Here is a 14,096-nt window from a genome sequence, read left to right on the forward strand (position 1 = left end):
TAATGGCTGCAAAAAGAGCAATTTCCATGGAGTTATGCAGGTGACATGGTACCTTCAGAAAGTTACATATTACCACACTTTAAAGTAAAAATACTCAAGTATATTGTGAATGTATAAATGAATTTCACAGAGAAACTATTTAACTGTCATACAATAAAAAAAAACTATAGATTTAGAGTAGACTGTATCAATCAAAAATACACTTTGCATGTCTTAAAACTTCAGTCATACAAGCATGAGTTTCATATTTGGATTAAAAGCACCTATACAATATTTACAAGTGACACAATCCATATTTAGCACGTAATCCCTCTAAATCCATACCATTGTTTTTGCGTTGCCTACATTTTTAGCCTTTTCAAACAATCCTGCTCATTCTATCTTTGTGTAGCTGCGTGCGCTAATCAGCCCATTCATGTCCCATTTGCAGCTGACATAGTTTTGACAGGCCACATTCATTCTTTCAGGAGGCATGCATTTGTGTGGGTTTGTTGTTGTTGTTCATTATAGCTCTGCATTGAGGGCCCATTGTGTGGCTGTGCGGTCTCTATCCGACCGTAACCTCCGCTAATGACATAAAGACACTGGCATTGGACTCCAGGTGATACATGGGAGAGAGGTGGTACATAGTCAAATATACAGTATGGTTAACTGAAACTGATAAGCAACTAAGTAGTCCATTATTGAATACTAGCGGTAGTGAAATTAGAAATGAGTAGATGCCAAAGCGAAAGTGTAGTCCTCAAAGATTTAGGCCAAGCTTGTGCAGTAGCTAATGAAATACTAATAATCCCCCCCCTTTAAAAAGTTTTATTACTAGTGCAACGCTATCTCCTTTACTGTTAATAGTACTTCTATTATATTACTAGAAATTGGATTATAATTTATTGATTATAAGGTATCACTGGAAATGCTGTGCCTTTTTGTAAGAGCAACCTGACATTGGCTTAAAATATGGATTGTGCAAAGCCTTGTTGTTATCCTCATTGTTTTATTTGAAGATTTTGCTCCCACCCCCCCATGTGTGAATGTTCCCAAACAAACCGCTCCCTGTGCTCCTTCCCAAACCATCTCTGTATTTTCAACAGGTCCAGAGCAACCTGTCCTTGATACTAAATATGTGTATGAAAAACTAAGCAGGATTTGAACAGTTTGGTGACTTTGGCATTGTGGGTACATTGTTTAATTTTAATTTTTTTTTTTTTTTTTGAAATAGTAAGTTATTGAAATTGCAGTTTGAATGGTAGCCGTATTATAAAGATTGCAGCTAAAATACTCTTGCTATAAAACCTGCTAACTCTATAGTTTAGACCTTAACAAACATGTCTGAAATACATGGAATTTTTATATTATTTTAGCAGTTTGTATTTCACTCTCAAATAGTAACGCTACTCACGTCAACAGAAATCACAAATCAAAATTGCAATACTTCAGAAAGTCACACTATATTTCTAGCTCCCAATACTGAAAATTCTCTTTTAATTTATTGTTCAGTGATTCATTTTGTCCGAGATGGTGACGTGGTTGAACTGAAGCATTACCAAAGCGGGGTAGTATAGTGAGAGATTTGCATGTTTTAGGAAAAGAAAAGCGTTTCCCTCTTTCTTGCCCCTAAAGCGTCGCTCTGAGCCTGGGGAATCAAAGGTAGCGTCGTGAGGCCCCTCTCTTTCCAACGTCCCACCTCCAGAGCAGCTGTGACGAGTGAGAGGGACAGGTCTATCCCCCGCAGTGTGGAAGAGCCGTTGTATTCAGTATAATAGGCGTTATAACGGCTAAGGAGCAAAGTGTTTTGTACAGATAGAAAACAGATTGGTTGAACAAAGCCATTTTAAAGTTTTGCAGGTACAGTTGATAGCATTTTTTGTCAGTAAAAACAAAAGTTAAAACCGGAGTTACAGTAATGTAATGCAATTTTTTTTTGTAAATGTAAACCGTTATTACTGTTGAATTTAAAGGTGCACTATGAAACTTTTCTTCTGGAGGGTTTGCCATCTGCTTGTCTCCATGGAGATGTCCTTGCTTTATCTGGAATGTTCCACAGTATGGCATTAATTTTATATTTATTTAATTGCCGATGTTGACCAATGTTAACTTGGAAAAACATTGCACTTTAACTGCGAGAAGAGTCGCCTCTCCACAGATATGATCTGTAACTTGGCCTTGTTGCATCACCTGCTTGATTCTATGGCAATAAATTATTTGAATGCCATACTGGAGAATATTCCAAGAAAAGTAATTTAAAAAAAAATAAATTTAGCTTTTTGTACCTCTAGGTCTATGTCAATGTAGTCAAAGTTAGAGAATTAATATCTTGGGATTGCACTTTATTATGCCCATTGGCAAAAGTCTAGTCCTCCTGACCTCGCTGACCTCTGGAGATCAGTAGCCCTACACAGAAGTCTCCCACCAGTCAACACGTAAAAATGGCAACTATCTTGTAACAGAAAAAGACTATAAAATGACTTTGGCTTCAATATGCAATACATGGCTTACAGTATAATATGCCAAGTATGTGGTAATACAGTCAATGAATGAAAGATATTGCATAGTAACCTACAGTATTTAGCCTATTTAGTTTGTGTAGGCTGTTTCATTGGATTTGGGTTTGTTCTCTTGTTTTTATCAGTAATTATCTACATTTCTTCTGCCATTTTAATTATGATTCATAATACCTCATGTCATTGATAATATCTCAGATTATTTATTGAAATTGAATTTATTGCAATTGGACTCAGGATTTGTGTGCAGATATTATTTCAAAATGCCTTTGGGGGGCTGTTCCTTATTTTTAGTACCAACAATTTCTGCATGACATGATTACAATTTCACCATTGATAGAAATTGAACTTGACACTTTAATATGATATTTTGTTGATTTAATACAAAAAACCCACAGTTAATAGTTGAATTCAGCACGACTGCTAGATAAAATAAGAACAACATGTACAGTCATTTAAGTTCACTGCCGCCTGCTGCTATGTGGGACAGAGCTGCATGGGGTCAACCATTTTGTGACTTTCGGTTTTTAGTTGAAGCTGATCACTGTCAAACTTGTTGCATTGTTTTCTGCTATTTTTGCTGCTTTTAGCTAAATAGGCAGCTTTACCACAGAAGTCTGAATGTCAAAGTGTTGAGTGCAGTCTATGAAATCATTGTTGCAACTTAAAACCGTCAGTATACCTCCATATATAGAGCAGATTGCAGTTAACTTTATTTACTATATTTTCTGTTATTGTCAATGTTGTAACACTTTTATGATAGCTACACTTTTAACAGCCTTAAAAAAGCAGGAACATGAGCTTAATTCATAGTGATCAAATGGTCTGTGAAGAATGATTTAGGCTTAATAACTGCATAATTAATACCCGAATGTCTTATTGAAGTAGTTACTAAGCCTGAGTCATCCTTAATAAACTTTGTTCATTATCAATTAGGTTTTTCATTCTTCCTTAATAAGTCTAATTAAGGTACAGTTATTATACAGTTGTCTTTTCAATATTTGACTGGTTTCAAAGTGTTTCAAAGCGTTTCAAAGTACTCCCAGCAAACGTTTTTGTTTTTTTTTATTTAAAACTAGGAAAACATTCTTGAAACTTTTTAAATGCATAGATAATATAATATTCTTGAATTTGTCTAATCATTGGCAAAGCATTTATAATTGAACTCACTTTGGATGGTCGATACAAAGCATTGAGTACAAGCTGTGCCAGAAGTGTCATTCAGGTTCACCCCAGCTCTGAGCATTGAGGCTCCTTTCCCTTTTTCCCTCTTTTTTTCAAACCTCCCCATTGCGTCTGTCCCGCTCGACCTGATCTGTAATGGGCCAAAACATGTGAAGGGTTAAACTGAGCCCCCGTCTTCCCTAGCAATGGGAGAGGCCAGTTGAGTGGCTAGTGTCTGCAGCTAGCCAACACATTGGATAAAGCTGAGGGTGGATCTGCAGCTGGTCACAAGCAATGGACTGGATTTGTACAGGATCAGGATTCACAGTTGAATAAATGCACGCTGCCTTGGCAATGTAAATAAAAAGATAAAAATTAGTTGGCATATGTTTAAATTTTGTTTGATGGGCCGAAAAAATATTATTAAATCTCGACTATTCATTACGCAAGGAAAGCCAAGTTCACTTGTATAGCACAATTCATACACAAAGTAATTCAAAGTTCTTTACAGAATAAGAAAGACATTAAAATCAATACTACAATACAAACAAATCAAAACATAAATAATCATCGTAAAATAATCACAAATTAACATTAACAAAGAAAAGAATGCAGAATAAAATCTTTATCATAAAAATGCCATTTTACTTTACAGCAGTTGTTCTCAAATGGTGCTTCTAGTCACATATGAAGTGTTTAGTGATTTGAGCCTTTTATTTCCAGTCCTGTTTTTTGTTTAAATTTGGGGGTAGACTTAATTAATATTCTGTTAATGCAAGCGATAATATTAATTTTAATGTATTTTGTAAGTGGTTCTTGTTTGATAGTCGAGGCACAAGACTTTCAGTGTATTTATTTTTTTTGTTATTTAATGTGACCTATAAAATACAAATGAGTTTTTGAAAATTGCCAAAAATATAAATAATTATCCAAACTCTTCACAGATTATATATCTGATAAATGCAAATTGATAAATGTCCTTTTTCCTGTATTTTCCTTGACAGAATCTGCAGTTACTCAGAGGTGTCCGTATGAAAGAAACTTTACAAAACGGCAAAGATTTGTGTGTTTTGCGCTCAGACTAAATCCTTAAGTCTCAGCTCAGATTATCAGGACCCGCACTGACGTACACAATGGTGTTATATCATTTGTTTTTCTATCACCCCGTTTCCTCCTGCCAGTCTCAGGTTGCAACTGACCTTCCCCATCTTGTACAATGTAGAGAGGGAGAGATGGGAGAAACAGAGCGGGAAGGAGGAGAGAAGGGGGAGAGAGAAAGAGTGAGAGAGAGAGAGAGGTGAGTGAGAGAGGAAGGGAGCTAGAGAGAGAGAGAGAGGAGAGAGAAAGATAGTGAAAGAGAGGGGGTTAGAGAGGGAAAAATAATGTAAAGAGAAGTAAATTGAAGTCGAGAGGAGGAAAAAGAGAAGGAGGGTAGGATGAGAGATAGAGGGTTGGAAGGGTGAAAAGTGAAACAGACTGAGAAAGAAGGAGAGACCAGGGAAAGAGATGGAGGGAAAGACTGGAAAAAGAGAAGAGATACAAGGTGAGCAAAATGGGAGAGAGAGGGATGGGGTTACAAAAAGGGAGAAAGAATGAATAGAGAAGGGAATTGAGGGGGTAAGAAAAATAGGGGAGAATGGGAGAAGAGAAGGAAAGTGGGAGAGAGAGGGAGAGAGACAGGGCTATGGTTGGAGAGAAAGAGGGAAGAGAGAGTACACATAGATAAAGGAGGGAAACGGAGAGTGAAGAGACACAGGGGGTCCATGTTGTTTTTCTTGGACCCAAAAAGCACTAATGAAGCAGATCTGTTCAGGAGCATGTCCTCAAATTGCTGAGTCACAAGAACAGAAAGAAAAACATGAAGTTATAAAACACTGTTTTTCAGAGGGACAGAGGGACTGGTACTGCTCAGTCCAACAGCCGGTCAAACCATTTCATATGTAAATAAGATTACCATGCTCTACAGTTGCCCATTGTTTAATATACTGATCTATGTTATAATCTATTTGAATTGGTAACGCATTATTTTTCTTTTCTGTTTCTCCCTTGCTGTTGTCTCTTTCCCTCCGTTCCTATGTCTTCTCCCCTCTCCACCTACTTTCTTTCTATCATCTCAATAATTCTGTTTGTCTCCATCTTCCTCTCTCTGTCCTTCTGTCTTTCTGTCCCCACCCCCTCTCTATATCTCCAAATAACAGCCTCGCGCACACCTGTGATATGAGCCCTGTGTTGCATAAGGACCATTTCCTACATACATGAACATAAACAAGCAGTGTGTCGTCACATGACCAAGCTGACAGCCCACAAATGACACAGCATTCATTCAAGACTGGAGTGGATTTGTACACAAGCACACACATTATGCAAAATTGACTTTTTATTTGACTCTTTAACCATGTTTTACTGTTATCCCTCCTTAAAAGCACACCTGGAGTTGTATTTTGTTTCATTCACATTTATTTCATTAATCCAAAGTCGTCCCTCCTGAGCACTTGAAAACTCTGTTTGATTTTGCCCTTTAAGTTGCTTCATAGATAAAACTCCGGACTTTTCCCTAAACTGTTTTTAGCCCATAAACCATCACCAAACTCATTCTGTAGTCAAATTTGTGTTCACAATGAACACATGGTTCTGTTAGCATAGCGTTCATGGAGGAAAAGGACTTCTTTACTTTCTAAATGTTAATTCCCATTGCTGACAGCAGAGGGACCTCCAGCAACTAAATGCCTAATTGGAAATGAAGGTGAAGTTTAGAAAGCATTTTTTCCTTTATGCAGGATTTATTTTGATTAAGAAAAGGTGAAATACTTATCCCAAAGTGATCACCCAGCATTTTTAAAAGAGGATTAAGGTCACAAGAATGTATATGTGTTCTTCAAGCAAAAGTCAGAAAACAAATCAAAATGTGTTTAAAAGTTACTGTACATACAAAATACAGAGCCACAAACTTTCATACAACTATTCATTAGTTACAAGAGAACGCATATAAATTAACAATTATTCCTGCTGACAGAAATCTGAATACTAGTACTAGTTATAAAACCAGTGAAATAAAAACACAATACAAGAGAAGTTATAAATTCCCTTTTTAGACCTGTTTTTGGTATATTGTTAATACCTCTGTAATTACTCAGCCTATCAGCATGAAACAAAACTGGAGAAGAGTTCAATGTCTTCTCTGTACAAATTGGCTAAATTGGCTAGTGGCTAAAATGTGGTGGTTTTATTCAGTTACAAAAGCATTGTTGTTGTCTTGGTTGATGTGGCCTATTTATGGATACAATCTCAAAAAAAAATAATAAAATCTGACATTTGTGGATTTTCAGTTTGATTATTTCTTCCAAAATCAGTGAATACATAGACCCCTACCCTCCATCTGAAAATCTGATAAAAAATAAAAATTGTTGATTACCTCCTTGATAAAATAATTTGTAAAATGCTTGAAATATTTTGCTGATGGTACATTTAGAATTATAGATAAGTTTGTTGATGATGTATTTTAAAATCTTTTGGGCCCGCTGTACCTTTCCTTGTTTATTTCTTCAGTGCGTGTTTTGGAGCAGTCTGTTGTTGTTGGAGACACTTAAGCTGATGTTTACACGGCTCCAGGGGAGAGACACTGACGAGACTCGGGGTATCTGGCAAATCTATGAGGAAAACAGGAACTAATTGAATGAAGTTATGTTGTAAAATGAAAATCACTATAAGTTATAGCTTAATCAATTCATTATTATCTTTGCCATTCATGCAATTGGTTCTATGCTGTATTTAAATTATGCAGGACTGTTGAGCATTTGTTTTATAGGGGGAAAAAAACAAAACATTTATGGAAAAAGAAAATAATTATTTTAAACAGTAAAAAAAAATCCCAGAAAGTTAATTTCTTAACTTTGATTTAGCCTATTTTTAGCCTATGACTATTGTACTCAGAATATATACTGGATACGTTAATTGGAAGAGTAATGTTGGCAAGGGCACCTAAATTTGTCATCATTTGTACACTGGAATGTTCCATGGTATGGCATTAAGCTTTTGCATTTCATTGAAAGCAGATACAGGTCAGATCTATGGAGAGGTGACCCCACTTACTGTATGCAACACAGAAGAATGCATGTTTTTCAAGGTATTTTTAACCTGGAAAAAACACTTAATTGAACAAACAAAGATAAGTTTAATGCCTTACTGTGGACCGTTCCTGGCAAACTAATAACTTTTCCATGGAAACAGGTGGCAGACCCCCTAAAACATACAGTAGTTGGCATAGTGCATCATTAAAATATACATAGAGACACAAGGACCATATTAAAATAGAAGTGACATAATCTCCAATATGTTATGTTTATTTTTGTCATAATCTATTATTTTAAAACCTGGTGTGTATGTAAACCAATAGACAGAATTATAATTTGTAAAACACATTTATACCTGTTATCAGCTCTATGTCTCTATTTAAACCTGGTGTGTTCTGCTGGAGGAGGATCCCCACTGTTCTCAGTTATGTCTTTAATAGCTCTGAGTCCTCTGGGCTAGGACTCATGTTGGGACTTAACTCCTGCCTCAAGGTTTCAAAGATATAACAGTTCCAATCCAAGTCTCTAGGCTCAGCAGGGGACGTCAGCTTTTGTAAATACTAGTTTTTGGGGAGGATGAAGTCTTTTGTGGGATTTCTTTAGTTACAATCTGTTTTATGATGAAAAGAGGATGTGTGATTAATGTTTAGGGACTACAAAAGTATACACACTGGTACATCCAGTGGACAGCAGCAATTTCTGGACCTTGTATGAAGGTGGGGTGTGGGTGTTTAGTTTGCAGCATTGATTCTATCTGTTTGTCCCAGGACAGTTGTGGCTACAGAAGTAGTTTAGAATCCTCAAGTGTGGAGCAAATGAATATTGACTACCCTGTAGTTTAGGGATGACTAAACTTTTTTTTCCCTTGGCAGGCCAAAATGAATACTTTTTAGTGCATCTTGATAGCCAAACCAATTATGTGTTGCATTCAAGAATTTATCTGCAAAGACCATTTTTGATTATTTTTTAAGGGAATAGAGTTGTCTCCTTTGCAAGTACTGATTACAAAACTGATCCTTCTTACAAATCTCAACACCCCTTCACGGGTCAAATTTGGCCTCCTGGAGGGCCATGTTTGGCTTTCAGCCCCCATGTTGTTTTAATGTCACGGATTGAAATCAGATTTTATTTGTGGCTAGAGAGTTCCTCCCTGTATTCCTAAGATATGAGAACTGAACATTGACTGATATCCTCTGTTGTCTCCTCCAGTGTGTCCCGCTCACTGTAAGCACCGCGCCTGCACCAAAGACGATCAGTGCTGTCATGAGCAGTGTCTGGGCGGCTGCTCCAAACCCAACTCTGCAGCGCACTGTGTGGCCTGCAGGGGGCTCCAGCACCAGGACACATGTGTGGACCGGTGTCCCCCAAACTACTACCTCTACCGGGGCTGGAGGTGCGTGCCCTTCTCCTTCTGCCAGGACCTCCACAACAAGTGCAAGTGGGAGAAAGAGCGCAGCAAGAACATTGACTGTCATGAGTATGTGATCCACAACGGAGCCTGTATCCCTGAGTGCCCCTCTGGATACACCACTGTCAACTCCTTTGCGTAAGTATTTTGATACAGATCTGCTCATGGAATGTTAGTCTGCTGTGCTTTTCTAGATACTCAAATTTATTAAATAGTGTTACCATGATACAAACATTTTAACTCTTTTGAGATTGCTTGATACCGATTTCAATACCACAGAGACAATAAATTATTTTAGACAATACAATGTCATTTTTACTACTAATAATTTCTTAACTACTGTGGTCTTATAGCAGTTCTGATATAGGATATGTATCAGGAAAGGTCAAGATTAGTCCTGTAAATGTGATTTTATTTTATTTTTGTAAGTATCGATACTGAGTATCTGATAATGAGTATCTTTTCAATACTAGTTTTAATATCATTACCAATCAGAAAATCACATTGTGTATCTGTTATTCAAGTTATAAAGTTAGCTCTCAGAGTGTTCTGCTTTTAAGTCACGCACTGCAGATATATGACTGATGAGATGGACTTCTGCACAAGAGGGGTACACTGGAAATAGGGTGTTGAGTTTGCAGTTGCCTGGCAGCATCAATAAACAAAGCTTTATTTTTCCAATACTTTTCCTTTCAGTTCAAAAGGGAAAAATCAACTTTTAAGAACTTTTATTCATGTTATAACAGTGTTCCCTCTTCATTATGTTACTCTGAGTTGTATTTAGATTGATTCATGCATGATTAAGTAGGACCTGGAATTGGCTCTTGGCATTTGCATATCTTTGTTTCTCACTCATTTCCTGGATGTTGCTTGCTGGTAGGTGCTTGTGTATGTGTGTCAGGGTATAGACCTCGGTGATGGTAGTACATTTTGTGCCCTCTGAGTTTCAGAGTTGACTTGGCTTCTTGTTTTCAGTTTTGCTCAGTTATTTCACACCGGTAGTTGGGACCTGCAAAGCAAACCTATGCCATACTTATTGTTTAACAATTTATTTAAAGCTGTTTTTGAATCTAACACCAGGACTAAACCAGGACTAAACCAGGACTAAACCAGGACTAAACCAGGACTAAACCAGGACTAAACCAGGACTAAACCAGGACTAAACCAGGACTAAAGCAGGACTAAAGCAGGACTAAACCAGGACTAAAGCAGGACTAAACAAGGACTGAACCAGGGCTACCCCAGTGCTAGAATGAGCAATGATTCAAATAGTATTGAACCAAGACTAAACCTAGGTTAAACCAGGAACACAAAGTCACTAAATCAGGGTCAAACCAGAACCAATCCGGCACTATATCTGGCTAATCAAGGACTAATCAAGGACCAATCAAGGACAGTTCAAACCAGGATCAAACCAGGTCCAAACCACGTCCAAACCAGAACTACCAGATTTTAAGAACAACAATCATGTTGTAGTCTTTAGCCTTTCTCTGATTTGTGACCTGATTGCACCCGTCTCCTGTCTCTGTCTCTGATTGAGCTGTGAATGAGTCTTTTTCCAAACACTGTGTGAAATCTGTGGGCGAAACAGAAACACAGCACCATTTTGACATGTTGCCTTTTCTCTGTTTGACTGATGAGAGTTGTATCAGATAAAGAGGTCATCACCTCTTTCTCTCCTTTCTGAGGGAGCAGAAAGGAGAGAAAGACTTATGCAGTGTGCAGACCAAGCATTTTAGGGTACAGAAGCGTGTTATGTGTGCTATATATTTTTTGCTATCAACAACTGCCAATACAATACCTTATTACATGAAGAAATTGGGTGCATCCCCTTAATTGAGTTACTCTACTCAGATAGCTTTTTGGGAAAACAAGCATTAGCAAGCATCTGCATAAAGACTCCTCAAGTATTTGTAGTAAAAAAAAGTCATATTTCCAGGAAAAAGCAGCTTCCTTGAGCTGTGTCAGAACCATGGACCACTATGGAACATACCTGGACAACTGAGGGATTACAGATACAACTCCACATGGTAACATAAAAGGGAGTAATATTAATGTTGAAAATCATATTCTATTGTCTAACATGGCATCAGAATCGGTGTTGATTTTGATACTTAGGAAAAGACTCAATACTCAAGCTTGAAGTTACACTCCTCTACTTGACAGTGGTCCTTATGTTTCAAAATAATGTACTAATGTAATGTAATATCAGCTATTCTTCCTACCATTTTATGTTTAATCCTTGCTTTGGCCTTATTTATTTATATAATGAAAATTTGCGTGATAGTGCTACTACTATATGTAGTGATATTAAAAGGGGTAATTGTTCTATGCTCTAATTGTGTTGCGAGACTCACATGGCCTTTGTGAGTGTTTATTGAATGTTTTCTCCTCCAGTGTTGAAAGCAGGAAGGATGCTTTCTGGTTGATATGCTTAAGGTCTCAGCGGCACGGGTAAGAATAAGACAATGTCAAATTGAATGAAAAAGGCTGTCGACTACAAAATGCAAATATTTGCATTTGGAAAATGTGAAAGCTTTGCTTTCGGCCAGATATAGCTATAGTGATTTGGATTAAAAACACATTAAAAGAAGGCCACCGACTTGGAGAGACAACTGAGAGTTTTAACTCCTCAGGAATTGTCTCTTTGGACATGCTCTGTCTCTCTCTCGTCTCTGGTCAAAGGTGGGCATGAAATTCCTAGGGTCTGGTCGGAAGATGGCCAGTGTATTTCCTGTTGAAACCACAGAGTTTGAGCGGGGCTGATAAACCAATGAGGTGAAGTCACAAGTGCTGACTTGGCTAAAGTTGAGTGGGGGTTTTGGAGGATGAGGAGAGTCATTAGCTGAGATTGTTTAATCAAACAGGCGTGCCTTTTATTTATGTCTTGGTCATGGCACATGTATCTGATTTAACTTCAGTGAATGGCTTTTTTCTTTCTTGACAGATTGTCAATTGTTCCATCCTTATAGAAAGTTTTTGGATCTTTTAAGAAAAGTCCAATCCAAAGTTTGAACTGTGTACATCCATAAATCTTCAATGGAATTTAGGTCTGATGCGATGGGAGCTGAGAAGCACTAGGATATGTCTTCATGTAGGTCCGTTACCATGGCAGCGGTGAAGAGATGCTTGTCACAGTTTCATAGGTCAATCTGTAATACTACGTATAACATAACATTGTAATCTTCAACATGCTCAGGGTAATACACCTTAAAGCTACTTCATTTTCTAGATTTACACACATTAAGGGCCTGATCTTCCGCACAGCAGCTATACTGCTAAATTAAAAATAACAAAATAAATAAATTTGAATAATAATAAAAAAGAGTCTTTCTAAGAAAGGGAAAAAAAAACATCGACTTTTTAGAGCATGGCCATGAGAGCGATTAAAAGTTTGAATGGAACTCACCCAGAGCACTCCTCGTGCGTAAAAATTAGCTTAGAAAAATTAGGAAAAAACCCATCAGTTTATGCATTGGTCATCCAAATCTCTGCATTCCTTTGAGCTTGTGCGTAAATCCATTTCCAATATGAACAATCCGTGAAGAGCAATGTGTGGAGTCCAGTTTAGAGAGTGCTAAAATCTCAACAAAGGCTCTGTCAGGCCACTGGATTTATGGAGTGTTGTCCCTCCGGGTCTGTGCGTGACATGCTCTTGGCGAAATCTTGGGCTTGGAGCGGGAAAGGTGTAGCTCCGATGTGGCGCATGTGCTGTGCTCGGACTCTCTGTCGGCTCTTTTGGAAACGGCGTAAACACCTTTTGGAGAGTTTGGGACTAAAGTGGCCTGGGTTGAGACCAGGAGCCAGGAGCCTACCTGCCGCACTGTGAACGCGCGCTGCATGTCTCCGTCCAGGTGACAGGTGTCTTTGCATATGATCCGAGATTTGCCTCGTTCACATTGGAGCATTCTTTGTGATGTTACAATGTGTATTAAACTGTAGGCTTTGGATAATGTGGCTGTTCGGTGTACAGAACGCCATGTGCTCTTTTCCACTTATCTCGCTTTACAGGTTACGGGTCTAGGGTAAATTCAATGTAAAAATCGTTGTTATTTTGTTTAAAGACAGGGGCCAGATAAGCTGTGTTGTATATCTAATGTCCGCGTAACATCAAATGCACTGTGATGGGCTATTGAAAAGTCTGTAAAATCTGTAATGTTTTTTTTCTTTCTGATGCATTAACAAACAACAATAATAATTTTATATTTGATTCGGTTAAAAAATCTCTTATGATCTCCTGGTGCACTGAGAAAGAAGAGAGCTCTGAGTAACTGAGTGCACGGAGTAGACCCACCTGTGGACTTACAGCACCATCTGAAGAACTGCATGCCCCCTAATGTGTTAAAGTTATGCTTGCTAGTTACATTTAGCTTGTTAGAACCAGCAATATCAGGCCTTAAAAAGCAATATAATTTTACATTGTTCAAAATTGGTAAGATAATTGTTATCGGTCACCAAACGGCCACTAACCTTTTAAAATGGCCTCAGAGCTATATAGTCAACATATACCATTTTAAACCATGCAAGTAGGTATGTTGTTCTCTGTAGCTTTATGATGAGCTTAAAAACATATTATTTTTAAATCTCCTGGGACTGCACTTCAAATGTGTATATTGTTTTGTACCCTCCAAAAACCTAAGGTCAAATAAGGCACTCACCTATCATAATACTTACAACAACAAATACTTTGCACACTTCCTATTACTTTTATCCTAGATTTGATTCACAGGTGCGTCTGGGCTTGTGTTGTCCCAAACTTGACCCTTGTGTAACTGCTTTAGTCTGGATTCATATTGTCATATTGGTCTTATGGGCTCTATGCTTAGCTGCCCTCTCCTCTCCAACCTCAGCTGTGGAAATTAAAGTACTTTGCAGATATAAGCGTGATATTGGATGCGTTATGTGTGCATGTGTTGAGAAAAGGTCAGGAAATAAGAGGGGGATAGAGGAGGAGAG

The 14,096-nt window shown here is 37.8% G+C and overlaps 1 protein-coding gene across 1 annotated transcript in view; it reads left to right on the forward strand.

The window, feature by feature from the left end:
- insra (insulin receptor a) overlaps window positions 1-14,096 on the forward strand; it is an 80,695-nt gene that overhangs the window by 43,067 nt on the left and 23,532 nt on the right. The window contains exon 3 of the mRNA XM_033983152.2: window positions 8,942-9,278. Coding sequence (XP_033839043.1) covers window positions 8,942-9,278 — 337 coding nt within the window. The remainder of the gene's footprint in view (window positions 1-8,941; window positions 9,279-14,096) is intronic.

The sequence above is a fragment of the Periophthalmus magnuspinnatus genome, chromosome 17 (assembly GCF_009829125.3).
Source record: "Periophthalmus magnuspinnatus isolate fPerMag1 chromosome 17, fPerMag1.2.pri, whole genome shotgun sequence".
Lineage (NCBI taxonomy): Eukaryota > Metazoa > Chordata > Actinopteri > Gobiiformes > Gobiidae > Periophthalmus > Periophthalmus magnuspinnatus.